Raw genomic sequence first — 22,779 nt, 5'->3', positions numbered from 1 at the left:
GGCGTTGTTATTGACGCCATATTGCTGGTGTGGGAGAGTCACAGAGGGAAGCGTCGGTGCCGCCGCTGCCATCGCTTTTCATCGGCGGCCCCTGGCCGGCGAGCCGAGCCCCGCGCCGCACCTACCGGCCCAGCTGCCGTCCCGGGAACGGCCGGGGGCGGAATTCGCGAGGACGGGCCGGGCGCAGAGCGAATCCGCCGGCGAAGGAGCCGCCGGGGGGGCCGGAGCCGCTCCCGGGAGAGGGCGATAGGGAGGAGGCGGAGGCCCTGACGCAGCTCCCCTCCCCCCATCCGCCCCAGACGGTGGGGAAGGCGTCTCTAGGCTGGGCCGGCTGCTGCCGTCTCCCCCACCCCTCGCACCGAGCCCCGTCCCCCCGCTCTCCCCGGCCCGGCCCGCCGCCCCCCAGCCATGGCTTGCGGCGCCACATTGAAAAGGACTCTGGATTTCGACCCTCTGCTGAGCCCGGCCTCCCCGAAGCGGAGGCGATGTGCGCCATTGTCAGCCCCGGCCTCCTCGGCCGCCGCCTCCTCCTTCGCCGCCGCCTCGCCGCAGAAATACCTGCGCATGGAGCCCTCTCCCTTCGGGGAGGTGTCCTCCCGCCTCACCACAGGTGGGTGCCGGGGACGGGGCGCAGTTTGGGCGGAGGGGGGGGGGGGGTCTCGGCCCTGCCTGGGAGTGCGCCAGGCGGGGGATGGAGCGGAGGGGGGCAGCTGGGTGGGTCTTGAGCCTCCTCCAGCCATTTTCTCTCGGGCCGCGGGACTGGCAGCGGCTCAGACGGGCCGAGTCCGTCTCTGCTTGGCATCGCCACGGAGACGACACAATAGAAATGGCCGTTTGCAGCAAAGGGGGAGGGGGCGAGCTGGGCTAATGCCGGGCGGCGGCGGGGGGTGGGGAAGGGTGCAGGCTGAGGCGGCAGGTCGGGGACGGGCTGGGCTGGGGGATGGGAAAGGACTCATTCTAGGCGGGGGAGCCGGCGTGTTGGGTTCCCATGGGCCGCAGGATGCGGCTGGGGAGCCGCAGGGGCGAGTCAAACTGCGGAAATCCCGGGGGCGTAGGAGGTGAACATGTACGAAGGGGCGTGGAGGAGGCGCAATCACACCCAGGAAAGGTGCTTGGGCTCGAGGCCCCTCTCTCTGGCCCCCCTGATCGATTTGTTGCAGCCATTAGCGCCGGGAGAGAGTGGTGGTGCCTTGTGAGGCAGGCGGCGACACCTCCTGCTGTTCAGATATTGGCTGGGAGGGAGGTGGGGAGGGCACGTCCTGTCATCAATCACCTGCAAAACGCCACTTGGGCAAAAGCGAAAGCGGATACAACAAAGGGAAAATGTCGCGTAGTATGTGGCACGGACCCCTCAGTCTGTGGTGTCTTTAAAGTTTCATGGAAAAAAATCAAGTGGTGCAAACGATTCTTTTTTTTAAACGCTTAAGTTGCCTTCGGGGCGAAATAAAATGTAAGCAGCGAGTCTCCTCGCATCGCAAAGATGTTGAAGGATATAAACCCTTTCATGCTCTTCACAAAGTAAGAGAAGATTCAACTGGTGTCCCTAAGACTTAGCTCTGGGCATGTTTGTGCAGTTGTTTCAATTTAAAAAGCAACTAGATCAATTTCACAAACAAATCTAGGAGAAAATGAATTTTGGCTGGTTGTGCAGTCTTGCAGACTTCTGTCTGTTTAGCCTGCAGCTTCCAGTAATACACTAAACAGCGTTTGTCATCTGCTTGCAGTCAGTCATGAGGGTTGTTTTTTGTGTGGTGTAAATCCTTTGTGTACAGAAAAAAGTCTTTTCTAAATTGTCACTAACTCAAGTCCTTTATTAAATGTTACCCCTTTTGATAAGAATTGCTGAATTCCTATACTTCTGGTGCTAAATTGTAGTTTTAATTGTGTATTTTGAGTTTTGTTACTAGAACAGTTTTGATTTACTGTAACTTGCCCTGATTAAATAGTCCTGATTCTACAGACTTTAGTCAAACACTGAAAAAATCAAGTTTAAGGGATCATGATATTATGGTATTGTATAAAATCTACCATTTTGAATTTGGTGACTGATTATATTTTATTTCTTTAATATAAATATTTAGGGCCTTGAAATGGATCATCAGGCAGCTTTGTAAGGATGACCCTACAGTAAAACATTTACATGTCTGTGTGTAATCATTAAGAACAAGCTGAGTTCACTTATCATTTTAAAATATGAGTTTCTGTTTAAATACTATCATTTTAGTTGAATAATTTCTAAGGGGAGTAGGAGGATCCCTGCTATGAATAATTAATGTAAATGTGATTTTAAAAAAAAGCTGGTTAGGGTACTGCACTGTAATAGAGTAATGCATCCTACTCAAGGGGAGAAGAGTATAAATACAATTTCGACGCTTGGGCCTAAAATCATTTTCTATCTTAATAATATATGGTCTTTAGAGGGCTTTAGAGACTAAGATTTATTATTGGCTGATAATGTTGAGCATATGTAGTTGGTTTGTCTTGGGTCCTTCATCTTTCTTTTGAAAAAAAAAAGGATAATTTAAATTCATAAATGATTCTACAATGGCAAGAATATGCATAATCCAGTAAATGTTTCTGAAGAGAACAATTTCTTAAATTTGTTCAATTAGGAAAGATTTCAACGCACTGGTTATTGGAGAGGAAATGTCAATCTAAGTGATTTGTACAGCTGATCCATATTCATATCCGCTTTTACTTATGGATATTTGTATCCATGCACTAATTTTTACACTGCATCGTTAAGATAAAACTTGAGAGAAATTTGCTATGAACAGTTTCTCAATTTTAATATCAAATCTTGAATAATAATTCAAGCATTGTAATTGCATCTTTTTTTTTACTTTCCAAGCAGAAATAAAAACAAGTAGTTCTTAAACTATGTTTTCCACTATTAGACTCTAAATTATGATTTCTGGTACAGAATAGTTGGTTCTAGTTTGAAAAGGAAACTGGTTTATCAGAGTAATTATGGTGACTTTGTGAATTACAATGTAGTAAAAGATAAGGTACAAATGAATAAAAATGTTCATGAGTTACTGACTGGTCTTGAACAATCTTGCTCAATTTAATTGGGATCTATGCATGCTCACACACATGGGTGTGCTCTGACATAAGATTGCTGTAATAATGTTGTGAAATGGGAGCTTTTGCTTTGCATATCTCTTTAATGTTTACTGAGAATATTGAAATTCCCCCTAATTTTATGCTTTTGACTGAACATACTAATAGTAACATTTCTAAGTGCATTATTATCCTGATCTTATTTGCCAATACATTATTTGAAAACGAGAGGCTTCCATTTGAAAGGCATGCTGTAAAGAACGGAGTGCCTGTAGGTTATAAAACATAGAATGTTCCTAAAATAAATAAGTAACAAAAATTACAATTAAATTTTTGTACTTACTGACAAATACTCACAATAGGTGGACTTTAGTGCTGAACTGTTTAGGTTTTCAACACTCTCAGCCAAATTTGTTTTAAATTTTAATGGAAATATTTGTAGTAATTTGAAGCCTAAATTATGTGTGTGAAACAACTTGTTGCTGCTGTTTAAATCAAGATGGTGTTTTATACCACAAGTACATAGTTCTTCCTTTTATTGCTTCAGGGGGTAGCCCAGTTAGTCTGTACAGGATAAACTTAAAAAACAACAAATAGTCTGGTAGCACTTTATAGACTAACAATACATGTGGATGGTGGCATGAGCTTTCGTGGGTACATCTGAAGAAGTGGGCTGTGCCCACTAAAGCTCATGATACCATCTACGTGTTTTGTTAGTCTGTACAGGACAAACTTAAACAACGAAGTCTGGTAGCACTTTATAGACTAACTTGGCTATCCCCTGCAGCAGTAAAAGGAAGAACTATGTACTTGTGGTATAAAGTGCTACCAGACTATTTGTTGTTTTTTAAGCTCTTCCTTTTACTGTCAGTGCTGTGCTTTTTAACTCCAGTTTATGGGTTGTGCATGAAGTATGTCAATGCTTCATTCATCTTTTCAGAAACAAATGTGTTATCTGGAAACAAAATGTAAGTTGAATGGCAATAGTTCTGCAGGAATTCACATTGTGTGCTAGTTAGAGGAGACACCAGCTGTCTTAAGTATAACATACTCATAGGCAAATAAATGATGTGTCTGTTTGGGAGAGGGATGACTTAGGGTGAAATTTATATCTAACAGGAGATGTGTTTTAATATTTTGTGATGTTAGTACAGCTCTTACGTCCTTTTTAGTTTCTCAGTGGGTTTGGCAGATGAATTGTGTTTTGTGGTTTCTCATCTATACCCCATATAAATTTTATATATGGTACTATTATGACTGTTCTCAATCATTCTTCTCTTCTATATCATTAAGTGTGTTGCCTCTGAAAGGAGTTATTTATCTTAAGCTTTTAAATCAAGGTTAATTTATGTTCATTATTTGTAGTGTGCAGATAATATTACTTACAACTATTCTGGAAGGGAACTAGTGTTATCTTAATGTAAGTAAGATTCCCCCCCCCCCCCTTCTGAACAGATTAGGTCTTTGTTCTTCTAGTGTTTCTCTGTATACACAAAATATTCTTTCTTAATCAAATCTTAGCTAGAATATATGTAACAAGGGATTTCAGGCAAGTAGAAGTACAGAACACACTTTAAATTATTTATTTTTAAATTCTTTGAAGGGCTAACATTAAACAAAAAAATCAGCAGTGGTGCTCACTTTCTTTTATCTGGAGGATTTCCCTGTCAACTTGGGTTAAAATAATATATGCTTTATTGTGGTACCTCCAACAGATTAGGTGGTGGCTCTTATTAATGTGGGTGATTTTAGTTATTCTGAAAATAAAGCATATAAATGGTAGTGTCTTGAGTCTTTTTTATAGAGTGAGACCCAGGGTTGTTTTTTTTTAAAGAGACAGCCATTTTTGCCATTTTTTTGTAGTGGGTTTTGTGTTTTGGGCGCACAATGAAGATGAGTCCACCAAGTTCAAAGTCATTTGTGATCTGGGCATAACTTAAACTTAGGTGTTCCTTGGTAGCTTGCTGTACTGTATCCCCCACCTGTGAAACTTTAAGCTACTGTCAGGTTTTTTTTTTCAATCTGATAAATTTAAGTGGTGGGAGGAATGATGTATTATTTTATTATTTTAGATGTCAGTACAGGTTTATCTTTGGTTAGGTTTGTTGAGGAGAGTAACATATTAAGGGCAAAAATAATAATAATTTACTAATTGACAATTCTAGGATTTTGTTTATAATTAAAAGGGACGTTATATTGTTCTGGCTACAGGCATTTCTGAAACTGGAGTTTTTAGGCATGTAGGGTGTTGTCCAAATAAATGAAAATGTAGTGCTGATCTGTTGTCACTGCTATTGAAAATCTCCTTGACATAGTAACTTCAGATGACTTTTCTGCATCTTTGCTCCAGATGGCATATTGTTCCTTTAAACAAACTCATTTCAGGAGTGTTCTTCAATGAAAATGGCTTAATTTCAAAGGTTAAATGGCATCTAATATCTTACAAAATCATGCAAAATATTGTATTTAGAAATAGCCTGAAAAATCTCTTAAAAATGCATGAGCAAGATTGTTGAGTTCATTGATATTTGCAGGTTTTTTTCCATCTGAAGTAATCATTCTTGTGAACATTTCCCTGGTTATTTATTGATTCACAAACAAAAATTATGCAGGAAGAATTGGGAGTATAGGGCCTTTCATTTCAGATGTCATTGGTTCAAATCCAAGCAAAGATTAGTAGCAAAGAAAACTAAACTAGTTCAACTTTCCACATACCCACATCACAAACCACAGTCTCGAAATACACCTTTATTGGAAGTCTTGGCAGAGAGGCCTCTAATTGAATAGGTTTATAAAAAATGAATCTTTAACTCTAATTCAGGGTTGAGGCACATTGGTTTATGAGTTTGAAGGCTATAGCACTTTACCATGCTGTACCTTTTCTCATCCTTGTTATGAGTACTAAATTATTCAAAAATGGGATTTAACTTTCTTTCGCCTCACATTTATTTTGAATTCTTAAGAAATGCAGACTTCTGTTTTTATGTATATGTCCCTAGCAATTGTGGCAAATATGGAAAAGGAAAATGGGCTTAGTTATTCCTTGAGGTGGTATTGAATTTTCATGTACAGATTTTAGTATAAGACTTTGCCATTCAATATGTTCTTACAGCAGATTTTTCTGTGAAATATTTAAATCCAGTGGAAAACTATGCAAGAAAAAAATTGGCATACTTAGAAAAATAACTGTGGAATCTTCCAGTAAGCTCTCTTTTTCCTTTGACCTGGGAGTTAACCTTGTCAAGAAACCTGCTTCTTCTGTCTGAAGCCTAGCAGGCAGTGGCCAACTACAAGTTTGAGTACCAAGACTAGCAAGACTTGAAGGCCTAAAAAGGACATCTACCATGTTGTTTCTAGAAGTAAACAGAATTTAAATAGAAAAACAATCTTGTGCACATACTCATTAGGAGGACAATTTCCCCTTGTATTATCATGGCAACATACCAGTGTTTTCAGAATTCCTATGTATCATAGAACTGTGTTCCTTGAATTAAAATACACTATGTAAGAATGTGGATTAACCAGTGGGGGTTAGCCTTAATGTATGTTGCTTACTGGTTCATTTCACCAGTGGGGGCTGGATCATCTCTCCCCCTGCTGTGGGCAGAGGGCTGCTGCAGCACTGCTGGGCCCTTGGTGGACAGGGTCGTTCCAGAGCATCCCTTGTCCATGCCGGGCCCTAGTGTGGTCTCCCTCCCCCCCTCCCCCAATTGATTAACTGGCTAAACACTGTTTAACTGGTTAATTAAATGGGAGATATCCCCTCTATTTGAACTTGTTAAATCATTTTTGCCTAATTTTGAAAGATGATTTTAAATCCAAAGGTGCATAAAGTGATTAATAGGCTGAACATCAAGTGCAGCTTACACTTTGATTATCCTGAATTTTTTACTTTGACACACAAAATTATGGTGATCATAGAATAATACAGAATTGCCAGTAGCCTTGGCATATTTTACACCGCCTGTTCTATTATTTTTCATTCCTTAAGACCCCTCCCTGCCCCAGGGATCTGGAATTTTCCGAAATGTCACTATATTATGAAATGTACTAATGCTAATGTGAAGGCCAAACGTGGAGCAGAACCTTCATTAATTTGTGGTCCTGGATAATGGGATCTCATAAGCGTCAGCTCTGCACCTCTTGAAAGGTTCTGCTGCTGGTCCTGTAAATGTGGGCACTTGAGTTAGAAGTGCCAAACAATAAAATGCGCTGATAGTGGTGCAGTCTAGCCTTTAAGACAAATATTTTTATAGTCAGTCGACTGCAAAAACCAACAGGTATGGTGGGAATATGACTGTGACTAAAACGAGTGTGCCAAATGTCTGGATCTCTCTGAAATGCACGTCTTGATTAACTTTTTTCTTGAGAGAGCTCAGTTGGGTTGACTGGTTCAGAGTGTAGGTGTGTTACTGAGTGAAAAATAGTGGAGCTCAAATGATACCCTTCTGTTCTCCCAATACAGATTTCTTGATGGTTAAATAGTATAACAGCTCATGGAAGAATACTTGTCTGGTGAGCCTGGAATCAGAGGTGTAGTTGCACCAAATCAAAGGCATATTGAACAAGAGGGATAGATCTCGGCGAGTGAAAAAGCTTGTAAATAATTGAGATAGTAATAATTAGGAATTACTGAACTGTGAAAAAGTTCATTTTAAAAGGAACTGGGGTCCTTGATTATATAAAATGACATCATGGAAGTTTTCTACTTGTCTCCTTCATGAAAATCTTATAATTGATTAGGTTTTGAATATTGGTTTAAAAAAGTCAGATATTTTAAAACACAAATTTATTAGAATGTTAGCAAAAGACTAAGACTTTGATCTCTGATAGGCTTTGCCGACAGCAACTCATATCATCTTGCATAATTGAAGATTGTTGAGACATTTAATAAAAGGGGTCCATCAAATAAGACAAGGATACTCAAAATGATGCTGATACTTCTGTTTTTGAAAAAAAATTGAGGAATGCTTTTTTCATTTTTGATGTGATGAGAAAGTTGTCAATTTTTAATATATGACCAATGAAAAATAGCATAATAGGGCAGCACATCCATAATACCAGAGGTGGTTTGGATACTCATCAAAAAAGCCCAAGCAGCTTTCACATGTATAAAAATAGATTTCAATTAAAAACTTGTTTAGTTCACTTTAGGTTTCAGATACTTCACTTTTTCAGAGCACATGGTATTAGCATGCATGCAATAAAATGAGTGATCAAGATATTTAAGTAGGTTTCCTAGCAGGTAGCACAATGATGCAATCAAACCTAGGCCATCACCTGCCGTGGAGTATTCTAGCTGGGATATTCGACCATGGACAAATAATCAGTTGTCAGTTACATTATTTGACTAGCTTGCCAAGCTTAGTTCTTAAGAATTCTTTGATTTGGCTCTAAAGGAATACATTGGAAGGTGACATTGCAAACTGAAACAAGCTTCAAGTTCTAGTTGAAGGCTGGGAAAGCTGTCACTTGTATTTCAAGCTTCCGAATAACTGTCTTATCATTTTGCTAGAGTGTCCTTCAGCTAATTGAGGGAAGCCAGGAATCAAGATTTGTAAACTTGCTAATATAAAAAGCAAACCTCCCACCCTCTACCCCCCCCCCCCCCAAAAAAAAGAGGTGGGGCACCTGACAGTAACTAAACTTCATATTGGGAATAGCGAAATGTTTCCTTCCCTAAATGTGTGCCTTTTTAGTTAAAAGCAAATTGCAGTTGCAGTTTTAAATAATTTCTCAGTAACTATTGGCCAGGATGGGATGAGTGACTGGCAAGAACTCTACATTAATACAAAACTTTTGTGTACTCTTAATCATGCATTAAAGGAAAAGCAGAGTGATGCTTACCGGGTACTGATAAACCAGTGCCCAGGAGCAGCCCCCCAGAGCTGGGAGTTTCCTGCTTCACCTGCCTAGTATGCACACACAAAGTAAAATGAAGTAATTTTGTATGTTACCCACCTTCAGTGCAATGTGGAAGTTGGAAGAAGCAATTTAATATGATCTGACAGCTGGGCAGATCACCGAGTGCTCTGCAGACCAATTTGAGAACCTCTGGTTTACACAAAAATATGAACCAAGTGCTGATTAGGGATCTTAGAATTTAACTTATAAGCTAATGCTTATTGGTTAATGGTATTGGTTGAACTCAGCCGGCTCCTGGCTTAATACTGCAGAGCCTGTAGTGCATGTAACCACTAAGATTTTTAGTGGTTACACGATTAGTGTATTAAATGATTTTTGCATCCCTGATATGCATGCTCAGGGCTCGACAAATCACTGAATCTACTTGCCTGTGACGAGTAGATTTCAGCTGGTCGCCTCATTTGCTGGCGGCGTGCGCATGGGCAATGCAGGTGTTGTGCATGCGCAGTGCGGGGCTGGCGAGTAGGTTTTGCCGCCGTTTGTCAAGCCCTGTACATGCATATTGCCTGTTTTGCTGGTGTAATGTTTTTTAGTGACCTAGTGCAGTCTAGCTTTTTTTATTCCAATTATTGTGTGCCTGCTTTTTAGATTTTATCCAGTGCTTTGAGTCATACAAGCATGAGGGTTTTCTCAGCTACTTAGTAGTGAACAGGAAGAAGTGACACTATTTTGGTTGAGATGGCTTCAGAAATTTCAGAAATTCAGAAATTCTTTTTTAATAAGGCCAAGGGTATTCCCATTGTTACACTCTGTTGCAGTTGAAAGTTTGAATACATCTCGTATTTGTGCAAAACTGCAGATAAATACTTTTGTTGTTGTTTTGTCATGTTTGAAGTTTAATTGATGGCTGTAGAGTTGATCAACTAGGTTCTTTTTTAAAAGTACTTGACATGGACTAGACAGTGCAATGTAGATCTGGTGCCATGCACTTGGAACTTAAGATATAGGGAGCTTGTCTGCATGAACTCCTAGATCAGAGGTGGCCAACCATTAAGAGACTTAAGAGCCAAAATAGCTGTGGATAGTAGTGCAAAGAGCCACATACTATATATTTATTTTTATATATCTATAACCCTAAGGCACCTCCAGCCTCCCTGCTCTAACCCAATCCCCTTCCCCAGAATGAGGCAGCCCCAATCCCCCCCCTTCCTGCTCTAACCCAATGCCCCTCCCCAAAAGCCAGGCAGCCCCAGAATCTTTTATTCTTTTAACAACACCCTGGGTGTCTCAGGAGCTGCTGCAGCCACACGCTTTTCCCTCCAGGCACTGGGGCGCATGCGCAGAGTGACTGTGAACTGTCCAGGTGCACGGCTCTGAAAGACAGTCGAATGTTCCCTTGAAGGCAGGTACCTCCACTCCGTCGCTGAATCCTGGACATTTTTTGTGTTTTTAAAAAAGCCGGACAGCAGTTTAACATGGGAAAACAAGGACATGTCCGGGGGAAAAATGGATGAACGGTAACCCTAGTAAGAGTCACATTTCTATGAGCAAAGAGGAGCTGCGGGTTGGCCACCTCTGTCCTAGACTGTGGTAAGCTGGGGTGGGAGTCTATCCTGCGCTAGCCTGCTGAGATCTAAATGTCCATGTGGTCTTTACTGACACGTTAATAGTTAATAGGGATGTTAAAATGTGTTTAAACATGTAACTGCTGAAAATTCCAGTAGTCACACATTTACACACAGAGGGGGAGGGGTGCAGGCCACTTCCCGGGAGTGGATGTGCATAGGGAGCTGGCTTTTAAGCTGGCGGCCTCCATGCATCAGCTCCTGCCTGCACCTCCCCCGCCTTATTGTTGCCTCTTTATGGTGGAGAGGAGGCTGCCTGTAACTTTCTCATCCCTAATAATTAATGCACTTTGATCTTGTCCTTTCTGAAATATATAAAAACTAGTATGCATATTTTTAATAACATGGAACGCTTCAATGTGGAACCAGCTGTCCTCCATTTCACAATCACATAACATTTCTGTATGGACTGCAGCACTTGTATAGAAAGTGATATCAAGAAAATTATTTAACTCTGAATGTAACTTAGAAGCTGGAAATGTGACCTCAGCACCATGGTGGACAGGAAGTGCTTCCTGGATCACAATTTGAGAGCTTCTGTTGTACATGCACTCTTATAAATAGATTAGAAAGCTTAATTTATCATGTCCCTTGCTTTCATTGTACCTTTTTCCTTTGTGGCTTCATTTGAGTTTTTTTAATATTTTGTGCTATAAGGCTTAAATTGCAACAAGGGAGGTTTAGGTTGGACATTAGGAAAAATTTCAGAACTGTCAAGGTGGTTAAACACTGGAATAAATTGCCAAGGGAGGCTGTGAAATCTCCATCACTGGTGATATTTAAGAGCAGGATGGATAGGCATTTATCAGGGGTGCTTGGTCCTGCTGTGATGGCAGGGGACTGGACTTGATGATCTTTGCGGTCCCTTCCAGTTCTAGTATTCTATGATACCTAATGGTGTATAATTCAAGTGAGAAGACACCTTGCTGAACTTGAAGGGATGATACTGTTGCTGTCAAGATTCCCTGTCATTTGTAATCTAGCACTAGGAGGTATCTATCATTTCAGAGGTATTGAAATTTGAGAAGGATAGTTCTGTGGTTAAATCTCTGGACGAGGGATAGTTCTGCGGTTAAATCTCTGGACCAGGAATATGAGAGATCTGTTTCCTGCTACTGGCTGTGCCACAACCTTATGTGTTTTTGGACAAGTCACTTTAAGCTTCTATGTCTCAGTTTACCTATTTGACAGGAGTGTTAAATTAATCCATTATGCATGCTCAGACACTGTTGCCCACAGGATTCTAGAGCAGAACCATTTTGCAGTTTGGCAAAACACAAAGGAGCAGCTGGGATGATACTGACTGAATTGTCTTCAGATTCAGGGAGACAGCTTCAATTACTTTCTGTTTAGTTGACATTTGGAAAGATATCTTTGCCTTAAGGACTAGAAACTTAATTTTGTAAAATGAAAATTGAATTATACATAAACTAATGTTCATCATCTTTGCTATGAACAGAAATTTTTTTAAAACCATGGTTGGATCTACAGAGATCTGAAAAATGCCTGTGGGAGAGGGGTGCCAGCAAGCATCATGAGGCCTTTCTTAAAGAGCAGAAAGCCTGTAAAGATTTTTCTTTTAATTCTTTGAAGCTTTTTGATGTGTCCTGTGAAACTGAGAAGGGAGGAAAGTTCTTCTGTATTATGTTGTCTACATTAGGTGCTGATTGATGCTCATGGTAGCAAAAACTGTAAAAGTTGCTACAGGTAACTGTTTAATTGCAGAGAGAACAACATAGGAATGTCTTGTGGGGAGGCAAAGGGAAGTGATGTCTAAATTATACTTTGAACATGTTTCTAGAAATTATTAGATGCCAGATTTTGAAATAAAAGTCAAACTTTTAAAACATGAGAATTTTTATTTTCTTATTGTGGAGTAGTATTTTGGGGGTAATAGAAATTAACGGTTAATGTTACTTTAAATTAACTCTTTAAAAATATGTAGCCACTGAAAGAATTGATTTGGTAAAATTGTGAAATTTCAGTATGTATCTTGCATATTAATTTCTTAAGTTTAGAAAAACACATACTAGTAACAACCTAACTGGCTACAGTAACACCTAACATGATGATCATTGAGATTCTTACACTTGAAATTTATTGAGATTAGTTATTCAGGGTACTTCAAATTTTACATATAGTGGTAATATTTAACACCATATTGTCCTTCAAAAGAGAGCAAAAATTGATCCAGGAAATACTATTTGTCTGGACCATGGTCCAGACAGCTGCTGATCCTGAAAGTTTTTTTTTTTTTTTTTTTAAATACTGATTTGCCTTGTAGAGTAGTTCCGGCAGGTCTCAAGATACAATCTCACTATACAATTATATTATTCTGATTATGCTCTTGTTTTCTTCCCTCCTGCAACATGTCATCAGCATCTCTGGGAGGGGAAAAAGAAAATAGGGTAAAATATTGGTTTCTATCTGTAGCCCTGGAGTCTCTGCTTTTAAATGGCTGGTTTCTAATTATGGAGGTGTTTAGATATTACCTTTTAATGAAGATGAGATTTAAGGGTGGGGTCAGAGGGAATCCTAAGAATTGTATTTAAATCAGATGTGTCAACAGAAGGTGGAGAGTGCTAGTAGGATGGGAAGGCTGAAATTCCCAGGTTTCCAAAGCTATATGTTGTTTACTTCTAACTGTGATGACTCATGACTATAAAGGTGTCACTAATTCCTCACCCTAGCAGGTGATGCTGCTCTTGTACCTCAGACCAGTATAACTTTTGTCATTTGAATCTTCATCTTTTAATGTGAATATTATGGAATGAACTTCTTTAAATGTCACATTCTTAATTTATATTTGCATTTTATACATGAATGTAACTGATAAAATAGCCCCTTTAGTGGGTTGCAGACTTATACCTCGCTTAAAAAATAGCTTTAGGAATTATTATTGATATCAGTTAATTATCCTGGATGCTTGATATCTGAAATGGAAATGTAATTGAGGGATACTGTAAAATAGTCATTATTAGGTTAACTTTTTTTAACTTATCTTTTAGAACAAATTCTGTACAACATAAAACAGGAGTACAAACGCATGCAGAAGAGGAGACACTTAGAAAATAGCTTCCAGCAGACAGATCCATGTTGTTCTACTGATGCACAGCCACATGCATTTCTTCTTACTGGACCAGCTTTGCCAGGTATCTAACACAACTCTGTAACTTTGATATAAACATGGGCAGGTAAATTTTCTCAACTTCTCTGATTCCAGTCTCTTGCTCAGGCATATCATTATTGTCAGTGGAGCTGCATTAATTATGGGCATTTAACATCTTGGCAGATTCCAGTTTTTGATTAGAAGAATTAAAAAAGCACACTCTGCTAAGCTTTTGTTTGCTCATTCCTAGTGAATCATCAAACTTTTTCTAGTCCGTTGAGCAGCAGATGTTTTAAGAGAAAGATTAGCTGATACTTTATAAAAGGATGTAATTTTACTTAGTATTAATGTCTAGGATCCTTAATGAAGACTGTAAGATAAGTCTTGTCTTTGCTGTAATAGACATTTTTGCGTGTAGTAAATGACACTTAATAATTTTTTTTTGAGTATTTGATTATCCTTGGAGTAGGGATGTCAATGTGTAGATGACCACATAAGTTAACAGATAAGTCTGGGCTTATCAGTCAATCGTGTCGACTAACCTGCCCTGCTCTCTGCCCCACCCCTCGGCTGCCTCTGTATCAGGGAGAGGGGGGAAGGCGAGAGCTGGTGCCTGTGAGTACTAGATCCCGTGGAGTCACTTGGCTCCCCGTCACTGCTTCTGGGGGCAGGAGCTGGTACACTGGCTTTTAAACTGGCTGCCAGCACTAGGGATGTAAGCAGCTAGTTGAGTACCCAATAAGCAAAGGCCTATTGGGTAGTTGAGTGAGTACTCGACTGTCTTCCCCTGCAGCACCATCTCCAGGGAAGGGGAGGTGGGGAGGCAGAGCCACCCCAGGGAGCTAATCCTGCTGCTGCTCTGCACTTCAAATATAGTAAGAGCCCAGTGGGCTCTTGCTACATATAAATGCAAAACTGCAGCAGGAAGGTCCCCCCCCCCCAATCAATTAATTGAATAGTAACATTCCCGGTGTGGGGGAGGGGGCAAGTGAGAGCCGGTACATGTGGGTGCTGGCTCCATGGAGCCGCCTGCCGCCCTCCCCTCCCCTTTGTTGCTTCCCACAGAGGCAGCAGCATGTGGTGGGGGAGGCTGCTGCAGGGCAGCCTCCATCTGCAGCAGGCCGTGGCACACCATGGACGGAAGCTGCTTCATGGATACTGGCACAGCCTCTGTCCACAGGCCCCACAGGAGTTGTTGCTGCCCCACGCTGCTGCCTCTGTATCGGAGGCAGCAGCATGGGGCGGCAGGTGGAAGTCTGTCTGTGTGAGGAGCCTGTTTTAAAACCAGCTTCCCTCAGGGACTGGCTCCTGCCTACTACCCTGCGCTGCTGCCTCTGATAGAAGCAGCAGCGTTGGATGATAGGGAGCTCCCCAGGAGTGCATTGGCTGCCCCCCTCCAGGGGCTGTTGAATAGTTGTGTAACTGCTAAAATTTGATGTGTTCACATGACTATTCAATTACACACTAACGTAACTACTTTGGAGCAGACTGAAATGAAAGCCAAATTTTAGGTTATTTCCCCTCAAAGTGATGGTTTAAAATATTTACAGGATCAATAATTGGGAAGTATCCAAAAAGTAAAGCAAAATTTTGCCAAATGTTTTGTTTGGCGAACACATTTATTGTTAAAGAAGTGCTGCAGGTGGTTGGAAAGTGAGTGATAACTGAATAACTTCTGGGTAAATATTATTTAATTATAGGTACTTCATCTGCAGCATCATCACCATTGAAAAAAGAACAGCCCCTGTTTACTCTTAGACAAGTTGGAATGATCTGTGAACGTTTGCTGAAAGAACGTGAAGAAAAAATCCGTGAGGAGTATGAAGAAATTTTGACCACAAAGCTTGCAGGTGTGTTTGAATTAAATGTTACATAAAAAATGGATTACAGGTTGAACTTCTCTAGTCTGGCACCCACGGGATCTGACTGGTGTTGAATCAGAGAATTTGCTGACCCAATATTGTTTAGCATGGGGATAGGCAGCCAGGAATGGTGGGTGGGCTGTATGAGTGGCCCTCTTTCACATCAGTGGGCCACAGCAGTCCAAGGCCCACTGGGGCTCTGCATGCAGCCCCCTGCCTGCTCCCCCCTCTCACATGTGCCTCTTGAGCACAGGGGCACCGAAGCCCTGCACTAATCTATTTCTGCCTCTGCCAGGCTCTTTCTCCACTCCTCCCTCTCTGAGCTGGAATGACAGGGATGGAGCACGAATAAGGCAGTTCGTGGCACCTCCAAAACTGCTGGGAGACGGGAAGGAGCAGGAATGCAGGTTTCTGGTGACCCTGTGCGTGAGGGGAATGTGTGGAAGGCCACTACTGGGGGCCCGCAGGCTGCAGGTTTTCCACCACTAGCCTAGCAGCATTACCAATGCTTCTACCGCATAGTGGGCTGTTAGAAGACATTTAAGGGTTAATTAGCACTAAATAACAGCACAGAACATTTGAGAGCCAAGATTGGTGCTGTTAAACTTATGGGATTGTGAGAAACGTGAAATATGAGTGATAACTGGACATCTGGCTAACTAAAATCATGCTGGACAATGGATGTTGCTGTATCAGAGTGTTCCAGACTAGAGAGGTTCAATCTGTAATATTTGGCAACCACAGTAATTTCTGTAACTAATGTTATGTCCGCTGTGTATCTAACCTGGCATTGGCTAAGAAATTAAATGCCCAAGTTGAAAATTTTAAGTATTTATCTTTGAACAGTTGTAACTTAGTTTTCTGCTATCTGATCCGCCTTCTGTGCTGCTCCAGGAAGAAGTTGTAACACATGGGTATTTCTATACCATTGGTTTGTGGAAAATTTCTCTTGTTGGCATATTTGAGGTGACCAACTCCTCCCTATTTTCTGTCTCCCCAGAAAAAATGGCTTCCTTTTGCCTTTCCTAAGAACCGTTTGCAAGGAATTCTTTCCCCTTTGGGGAAGGGCTTTTTCCTTTATTTTTATACAAGTTTTGCATTTGACAGAGGGAGGACAGTCTAGGGATGTGAACAGGGTAACCTGTTCCCCGGGAGCAGCCTGCTGTGGATGGAAGGCTGCTCCAGCCCTGACTGGCCCCCGTGTGAGATTGCTAGCTGACAGCCCACCCTGCGCTAGACTAGGAGTGGGAGACCCATAGTCTGGGGGCTCTCCACAGTTCACCAGTTAAATGTTAGGTTAGCCTAATATTTAACCGGTTGACTGATCTGGATTTTACATCTCAAGATAGTACATGGGGCAGATACCTTTAGCACTAAGTGTTTCCCATGTAGCAGCCCTGATTGATCCCAGAAAACTAGCAGCGTGCGCTTACTACTAATGTGCTTTTTCCAATCAGTGGCAAAGTTTTTTCCTATTTACTACACTCTGGCCTGCCTGTTTCCTCTGCACCTGAACCCCTCATCATTGTGGTCAGTTGCATTCATTCGATGCTCTTCATGCTGGATTGCTGGCTTACTGATACACAGTTCAGTTAGTGGAGGCGAAGAACTTTGACTGAACTTGTGGATGGGCACTCCACAGATCTGTCTTTGCTTTAAACTTAAGGACATTCAGATCTGTGTGTAAAAAATATACAGGTAACTAGTAATTTTTCTACCTTTATTCACCTTTAAGGGGCCTCAATATTCCTATATACCTGTGTTAAGTAGATGGTTTCTCACTGTTGTTGGTACCTGTGTCTTTCCCTCAGATCATCAGGTGCATACCTCCTTAAGTGTTCTTTGTGTACTATGGTATGATTATAAGAGCTCAGTTGAAGACCAGGTTTGCTTACACGTTCATGTTCTGGATAACTACAAGTTTCCAGCCTAGGGTGGGTGGCTGCATGACGGGTACTTCCTGGAAAATCTCTAGTCTAGTAGACACTTCCTCAGAGTTTCAGTGGAGACTAGTTTTTGGAAAAGAGAGTCTATATGGTGATTAGGGTTCTTTTAGGGCAGAGGTTACCAAAAAGAGCTGTTATAAATGCTATGGGGTTATTTTTACCTCATTCATATAGGGAGTAGTAACAAGTGCTCACATGGAAACTTTTGAGGAGGGAGTGCTACTTAGGGTCCCTCTTAGAGTCCTTCAGTAAGAGACCAGTTGTGTTTTACCACCACAGTGGTTGTATCCTCTTATAATATACCTGTCTTTCCATGGTGATAGCTAATCTGTATGAAAGGATAAATCAGTTAGGCTTCTAGTCCTGGAAATACTCTTAACATATTTTAACCAAATGGCTTTCTCCCCCTAAGCTAACTTGTTGGTATTTTTCAAAGTTCAGAGATTGTTCTTGCTTCTGCAGGTATTATGGTTTTTATATAGAATCATAGTACCATAGAGCTGGAAGAGACCTCAGAAGGTCATCAAGTCCAGCCCCCTGCTCTAGGCAGGACCAATCCCAACTAAATTAACCCGGCCAGGGCTTTGTCAAGCTGAGACTTAAACACCTCTAAGGATGGAGACTCCACTACTTCCCTAGGTAACCCATTCCAGTGCTTCACTACCCTCCTAGTGAAATAGATTTTCCTAATATCCAACCTGGACCTCTCCCACCACAACTTGAGACCATTGCTCCTTGTTCTGCCATCTGTCACTACTGAGAACAGCCTCTCCCCATCCTCTTTGGAACCTCCCTTCAGGAAGTTGAAGGCTTCTATCAAATCCCCCCCTCACTCTTCGCTTCTGCAGACTAAACAGACCCAACTCCCTCAGCCTCTCCTCATAGGTCATATGCTCCAGCCCTCTAATCATTTTGGTTGCCCTCCGCTGGACCCTCTCCAATGTGTCCACATCCTTTTTGTAGTGGCGGGGGAGGGAGGGGGACCCAGAACTGGACACAATACTCCAGATGTTGCCTCACCAGAGCCGAATAAAGGGGAATAATGACATCTCTGGATCTGCTGGCAGTGCTCCTTTTAATGCAACCTAATATGCCATTAGCCTTCTTGGCTACAAGGGCACACTGTTGACTCATATCCAGCTTCTCATCCACTGCAACCCCCAGGTCCTTTTCTGCAGAACTACTACTTAATTTGTTGGTCCCCAGCTTGTAACTATGCTTCGGATTCTTCTGTCCCAAGTGCAGGACTCTACACTTGTCCTTGTTGAACCTCATCAGATTTCTTGTGGCCCAATCCTCCAATTTGTCTAAGTCACTCTGGATCCTATCTCTGCCCTTAAGCGTATCTACCTCTCCCCCTAACTTAGTGCCATCTGCAGACTTGCTGAGGGTGCAATCCACCCCCTCATCCAGGTCATTAATAAAGATATTGAACAAAACTGGTCCTAGAACCGAACCTTGGGGCGCTCCGCTAGAAACCGACCGCCATCCTGACATCGAGCCATTGATCACTACCTGCTGGGCCCAGCCTTCTAGCCATCTTTCTATCCATCTTACTGTCTATTTATCCAATCCACATTCCCTTAACTTGCTGGCAAGAATATTGTGGGAGACTATCAGAAGCCTTGCTAAAGTCAAGGTATATCACATCCACTGACTTTCCCACGTCCACAGAGCCAGTTACCTTATCATAGAAGCCAATCAGATTGGTCAGGCACGACTTTCCCTTTGTGAATCCATGCTGACTATTCCTAATCACTTTCCTTTCTTCCAAGTGCCTCAAAATGGATTCCTTAAGGATCCTTTCCATGATTTTTCCAGGAACCGAGGTAAGACTGACTGGCCTATAGTTCCCTGGATCATCCTTCTTCCCTTTTTTGAAGATGGGCACTACATTTGCCTTTTTCCAGTCATCCGGGATTTCTCCCGATCTCTACGACTTTTCAAAGATAATGGCCAAAGTTTCCTGGAAAGCTTCTTTTTTCCATCTTCTATTATGTATAGATGTCTGACAAACAGTGGAACCTCCAAATAGTGAACCTAGTGCAGTGAACTTTCCTTGGTTCTTTATCTCCAATACCTCAACTTCTTGCCTGGAACTTTAATTAGCATCCATTTACTTTAGAATAATTAGAGAGTCTAGTCACAGTAGAGCACTAGCTAACACCTTCTGCGCCCTGTGAAAGTTTATCTGGAATTCCCTATATAAAAGTGTTTTTGCAGGTCTAAGAAGGTTAGTTAGGGTTAAGTCACAGGGTACTGGCATATTCTAATGGTATCTGCTGTATTTTTATGCAGCAGCCTGGCATTTCTCATTCCATTGTGGTGGTTCTGGTTACCTACTTTTAAGGCAACCTGGAAAAACCCAGAGTTCTAATGTTATGGCGATATACCTCTCATATAGAGCTGGAAGGGACCTTGAGAGGTCATCGAGTCCAATCCCCTGCCCTCAGGGCAGGACCAGGTACCACCCCTGACAGATTTTCCCCTGATCCCTAAATGGCCCCCTCAAGGTTTGAAGTCACAACCCTGGGTTTAGCAGGCCAATGCTCAAACCACTGAGCTATCCCTCTCCCCCATAAGGCCTTATTAAAACTAATTTCAAACATCCAGTTGTGGATTTGTCCCTTTCTTGTGATGTACAGTTTGGTGGGAAGGATAAGCAAATACAAATCTCTATTTCATTTGTAGACCTGCATTTTGAACACTAGAAAATAGTATGCAAATCAGTGCTGTACTGAGACATTTAAATTTGCAAAGAGAACTGAAGAAGTGAGGTGACTCTCTAGTGTTTAATACATTGTTTTTCTAAGAATTCTAAAATTATGTTGCCTAATGTTGGTGAATATTGTTTCTAGGCAACTGGTCGATCCTTCAGTGTTTTGTCATTATGTCCACACTGCAATTAAAAACCCACAACCTGACCAGCCATCTCGGGTTCAGATGAAGGGGCTGTTTAATTACAGTGTAGATGCTCAGTCTTGGAGCATGGACCTTCAAGGTGGGAAGGTCCTAGAAAGCCAAAGCTTCTATACTGTAGTCAAACAGACTCTTAGCTTGAGCGCAGTGAACCTGAGTCAACTGGCATGGACCTGGTGTAGGTGGTCTAATTGCAGTATAGACATACTCATTGTGTTACTTCAGTATTTTGGCTAGCATCCTCATGTGACTGAGGAAGAGTTGGCTGAATCTTAATTCCTTTAAGTCAGGTTTTGCTTGAGAAGAGAGGGAAACATCTTTAAGGAACTGGTTGCCATAGTATGGGACCATTCCAGTCAAAGGTTGAATGCCTACAGGTCAAGACAGTTCACATTTTGGAGTTCTTTTGTACTGCTTGCTGATTATTGATTCATTGTTTACTTTGCTCATCTTTGCAGGAGGAGGAGACTTGGGGGCGTGGTGACCCCTCACATTGAGACTGTTTCCTAATTCTGAAAGTTTATACCATGTTGGGCACAATATTAGAATATGAAAAAATATGTTCTGTATGTGGTGTATAGAAATTCTTTCTGGGAAGTACTAATTTTGAGTTCAGAGTGAACTTAATATTCTTTATAGCATCATTTTAATCTTAGAATTTAATTTGAGGGATTTCTCACTAGTTGTTTTTATTAAAACCCATCATCTCCTGTTCCCTGTTGAGTGTTTTTTGTTTTTGTTTTTGCGCTTTGTTTTTTATCCTGTAGTTACCTGTTACTTTGTTCAACATTCTGGCAATCAATGAAATTCTTTGTAATAAAATCCCTCTTCTATTCTTCTCTGCTGTCTTTTCTCAGACACACAAATTCTTTTTATAAACACATTCAGTGGTTAGAGGACGGGAACTGGGTTTTACTTCCAGCTCTGCAACTAGCACTGTGGGCTTCCATTATGCATCTGTAAAGGTCACATTATGCCAATTTTAGGCATTATGTGAGAACTTTGTGGGGGAGGGATAGCTCAGTGATTTGAGCATTGGCCTGCTTAAATCCAGGGTTGTGAGTTCAATCCTTGAGAGGGCCATTTAGAGATCTGGGGCAAATCTGTCAGGGATGGTACTTGGTCCTACTGTGAGGGCAGGGGGACTGGACTTGACCTCTCATGGTCCCTTCCAGTTCTATTATATTATATTATAGTATATTATAGTATAGTATAGTATAGTATAGTATATTATAGTATATTATAGTATAGTATATTATAGTATAGTATATTATAGTATATTATATTAATTATAGTATATTATATTAGTGTTTAAAGTGCTTTGAAATCCTCTTTAAGTTCAGTGTATGCTTTTGCCAAATTCTTCTGTTATCTTACTCTGCTGTAGTTATCTTGTAAAATGAAAGACAATTGATTGCTGACTTGATTTAAAAGAGGGTGGCTTTTTTTAGGCTGGACATGAGATGGCTGTTTTGAATAAACCATATGTGACCCCAATAGACTCTGTCAACCTTTAATTGACATAGTTTTTGGGCAATGCAAACTAAGCCTTGACTTTTTTATGCTTAGTTAAACTTGGTACACTCACGTCTAATGTTAATGTTTGCAGAACAATACGACGCATTTGTGAAGTTCACGCATGATCAGATCATGCGACGATATGGAGAACAGCCTGCTAGTTGTGAGTATCTCAAGCTTCTTTAACATCCAGTAGAAACACTCTCTTAAAATGGACAGTAGTACCACTGTTTTTGTCTAGATTTCAACTGAAAAGCTCTGAGTTAAAAGATTTAAATTCATGATGCTGTGGAGAACTTGAGGTGAAAAGAAAATGTGCTCTGTAAAATGCAATATATGTGCATCACGTAACTTTGCTTCCTGTAAACTATTGGAGACTTATATTTTAAAGTGATTTTTGCTGCTGTTTTGATTTATATTCTATTTGGATTCAGTTATTTTGTCACTAACCTTTTCTTTTTTCCCCCTCTTTTCAGATGTTTCATGAATCATGTTTTCTGCATATGTGGGCTGCCCTATACACCCTAATTGTTGCAAGCTGTCCCGGTAAAGACTTGCAGCAATGCCATATTTTCCCCCAACCCCGCCTCCCCGTGAACACAGGTTATTTCAAGCTTTTGTCAGTGGCAACCACTCTTATGCAGCAACTGGTTTTGGAGTGCTCCCTGATGTCAGTACCACCTGGATGTGGACCTTTGCTACCTGTAATAATTAATACCAGTGGCCTCATTTGCTGTATCATTACAATTTGGCTTCTTATGTTAATAAGTTTGAAAAAGTAAAGGATTAAAGCTGGTGTTCTAGAACTTGCCCTTCACTGGTTGTGTAAATAAAAATGTAGAATGACACTTCTGACTGAAGTTAGTGTGGTT

General features: G+C 41.3%; 1 protein-coding gene and 1 long non-coding RNA gene across 2 annotated transcripts; both read left to right on the top strand.

The window, feature by feature from the left end:
- On the top strand, positions 1 to 22,713 carry AKIRIN2 (akirin 2). Its single transcript, XM_075923863.1, has 5 exons — positions 1 to 610; positions 13,562 to 13,705; positions 15,363 to 15,512; positions 21,999 to 22,070; positions 22,384 to 22,713. Exons 1-5 carry the CDS (start codon positions 409 to 411, stop codon positions 22,392 to 22,394), a joined length of 579 nt encoding a protein of 192 aa, XP_075779978.1. The 5' UTR covers positions 1 to 408; the 3' UTR covers positions 22,395 to 22,713.
- On the top strand, positions 909 to 12,812 carry LOC142827828 (uncharacterized). The gene is made up of 2 exons (XR_012902595.1): positions 909 to 1,108; positions 2,082 to 12,812. It is a non-coding gene; the product is annotated as an uncharacterized LOC142827828 (long non-coding RNA).
- Positions 22,714 to 22,779: the final 66 nt, after the last annotated feature.

The sequence above is a fragment of the Pelodiscus sinensis genome, chromosome 3, assembly GCF_049634645.1.
Source record: "Pelodiscus sinensis isolate JC-2024 chromosome 3, ASM4963464v1, whole genome shotgun sequence".
NCBI lineage: Eukaryota > Metazoa > Chordata > Testudines > Trionychidae > Pelodiscus > Pelodiscus sinensis.
The sequence above is the reverse complement of the archived record's forward strand: the minus strand, read 5'-3'. Positions and strand labels throughout refer to the sequence as shown.